The sequence below is a fragment of the Nuphar pumila genome, chromosome 14, assembly GCF_984573655.1.
Source record: "Nuphar pumila chromosome 14, dmNupPumi1.hap1.1, whole genome shotgun sequence".
NCBI lineage: Eukaryota > Viridiplantae > Streptophyta > Magnoliopsida > Nymphaeales > Nymphaeaceae > Nuphar > Nuphar pumila.
Window position 1 is genome coordinate 10,685,196 of NC_143262.1, and position 2,228 is coordinate 10,687,423.

Below are 2,228 nucleotides of genomic sequence, written 5' to 3' on the forward strand. Positions count from 1 at the left end.
CCATTTAGTAAATGCATGCTTCTCGCTTTCACATTTCATGCATTGATTCTCACCCATTTCTTACTTTCGGTAACTGTATGCATACACATAATGAAAAATGCTTTTACTAAATATCTTTAAACAATGAAGCTTACAAACACAGCCAAAGGAAAGACAATTAAAGCAAGAAAAAACCATACATAATATATAAAATTTATGTACAAGGGATTCATATTACAACTACCATGAGCTCCAATCCTTAGGAAAGCGTCAAACAAGAAGAGGTCTGAGGATCCCACATAGCAGGTAGCAAATACTTGCGATCATTTATGCCACGTGCATTGTAGCTAGCACCAGTGTTGGGATCTACCAACAGGTCGCCTGCATAGCCAGGGTATGCCCCCTTCCCATAGATGCCAAGGCAAGCAGAAACTGCCTCAAGAGGTGCAGATGAGGGTCCTTGAAAGAAACCATTCCCAAAGGGATTGGTCACTGTACCAGCCAACATACCAGCAATGTTTATGACCATTCCATCCACACCCACATCACCATTTGGTGCCACCAATGGTGGGGTTTGAGTCCCATAGATAGGCTGATGGAATGGCCAAGCACACTGCCCTGGGCATTGGGTCTCAGAGTTTCCCACCCAAATGTAGGCAAATCTCTGCTTTAGACCCAAAAGAGCAGAGTCATGGAACCCACAACTACTCATACAGAACCCTTCCACAGTGACATCCTCAGCAGTGAGAACTAGTGTAACACCATCAGCAGAAGCAGCCTTGGCAGCCAGCTCCTTGATTTGGGCCCTCTTTAGGGACTTCCCCATTGAGCAGCCCCCATCCAAAACCTGCTCCCCAAGTCTCACCCTGTTGCCAAACTCACCAGCTTTGACCATGTACCTCTCAGTGATGTCCCACCATGAAGAAACAGAGGGGCGCTCTGTTTTCTCTTGTTGGTCAAGAGAGTTGAGGAAGTCCACAATGACAGAACGTTGGGCAGCTGTGAAAACACCATACCAAACTATAGAAACAGTCATATCTCCTTGGAGGAGAAGACCATTATGGTAAGTGAGGACCAAAGGGGGTTCCTCTACAACAGTGGCTAGCTTCCTGGCACAGAGACAAGTCTGAACCAAGACAAGGAGCATAACCAGCTTGATAAGAAAAACCATTATGTGATACTAAAGAAAGGGTGGTAGTGTAAGGATTTCAGTAGTAGGGAATGGAACTAACAGGTGAGGGTGGTGAGAAGGGAGAGGGTGGTGGTGCTTAAATAGGGGAGTTCAGTGCATGAATGATTACAGAAAACCGGGGTTATTGGCATTTGTGGCTTGGTGAACACGGATCACGGGGGGCTCACAAAAGACAAGGGATGTGGGCCCGCATGCCCTCTGCATAGGCAGAGAGAGGAGCCCTCGGTTTCGTGTTTCCATACACAAACTAGAGCCACTCAAGAAACCAGTGTTGAGATCAGGTGCAATCACATTGCACAAATGTGATGTGCCGCTGCACCTCAATACCATCCATCTGCTGTTGGCCCCACGGATTAGAACAGAAGCGGAGGGTGATCAGGTTCATCAGTACATTGTATTTGTGCAACGTGATTGCACCTGATCCTGACTCCAAGAAACCATGGTTTTGCAAACCTTTTCTTGTTTTGGTTGTTTTTATTCACAAGAGGTGATAGAAAGATTGTACAAATATTAGTCAATTGGCTACAGTCATTTTGAATTTGAAGTGACACTAGTCTTCTCATTTGTGGGCCAAATCTCGTCAGGAATGCAATTCAAGTAGATACAGGAACATAAATGAATAGGGTAGACCTGATTCGAGCTTAGAAACTAGACTGGTTAAAGCTCGGAACGAACCAGACAGTGCATGTTCGAGCTTGGTTCGTTTATTAGTGGACCGAGCTTGTCACTCAGATCGTGTTTGTGTTTAGCCGAGCCAAGCTCAAGCTCGACTTGCCCTTGAACAAGGCGAGTCAAATACGAGCTGGATTGTGTAAAAAAATATTCATGTTATTTACATATGGAATATATATTTTATATATTATACTTAATATATATTATATTAAACTTGATAGTTCATATTTTACATTTGTATTTCTCATGCATCCTTCTCTTTAAATATTATACTTAAAATATGAGTGGGTGGTAGCAGCGCACTCGCTAGGAGCGCAAAAGGAACAGGATGACGTTGAGCCAGGGTCATTTATTCCGCAATAATACTTTAGCAGCGACAAAAAGT

General features: G+C 43.9%; 1 protein-coding gene across 1 annotated transcript; it reads right to left on the minus strand.

Annotated features, from left to right (window-relative positions):
* Window positions 1-238: 238 nt before the first annotated feature.
* Window positions 239-1,150, minus strand: LOC149816338 (protein PHOSPHATE-INDUCED 1-like). Its single transcript, XM_089986874.1, has one exon. The coding sequence runs from the start codon at window positions 1,148-1,150 to the stop codon at window positions 239-241; it is 912 nt and encodes a 303-aa protein (XP_089843000.1).
* Between the last annotated feature and the right edge of the window lie 1,078 nt (window positions 1,151-2,228).

Coding starts and splice junctions, on each gene's coding strand:
- LOC149816338 (XM_089986874.1), bottom strand. CDS start 1,150: ATGGTTTTTCTTATCAAGCTGGTTATGCTCCTTGTCTTGGTTCAGACT.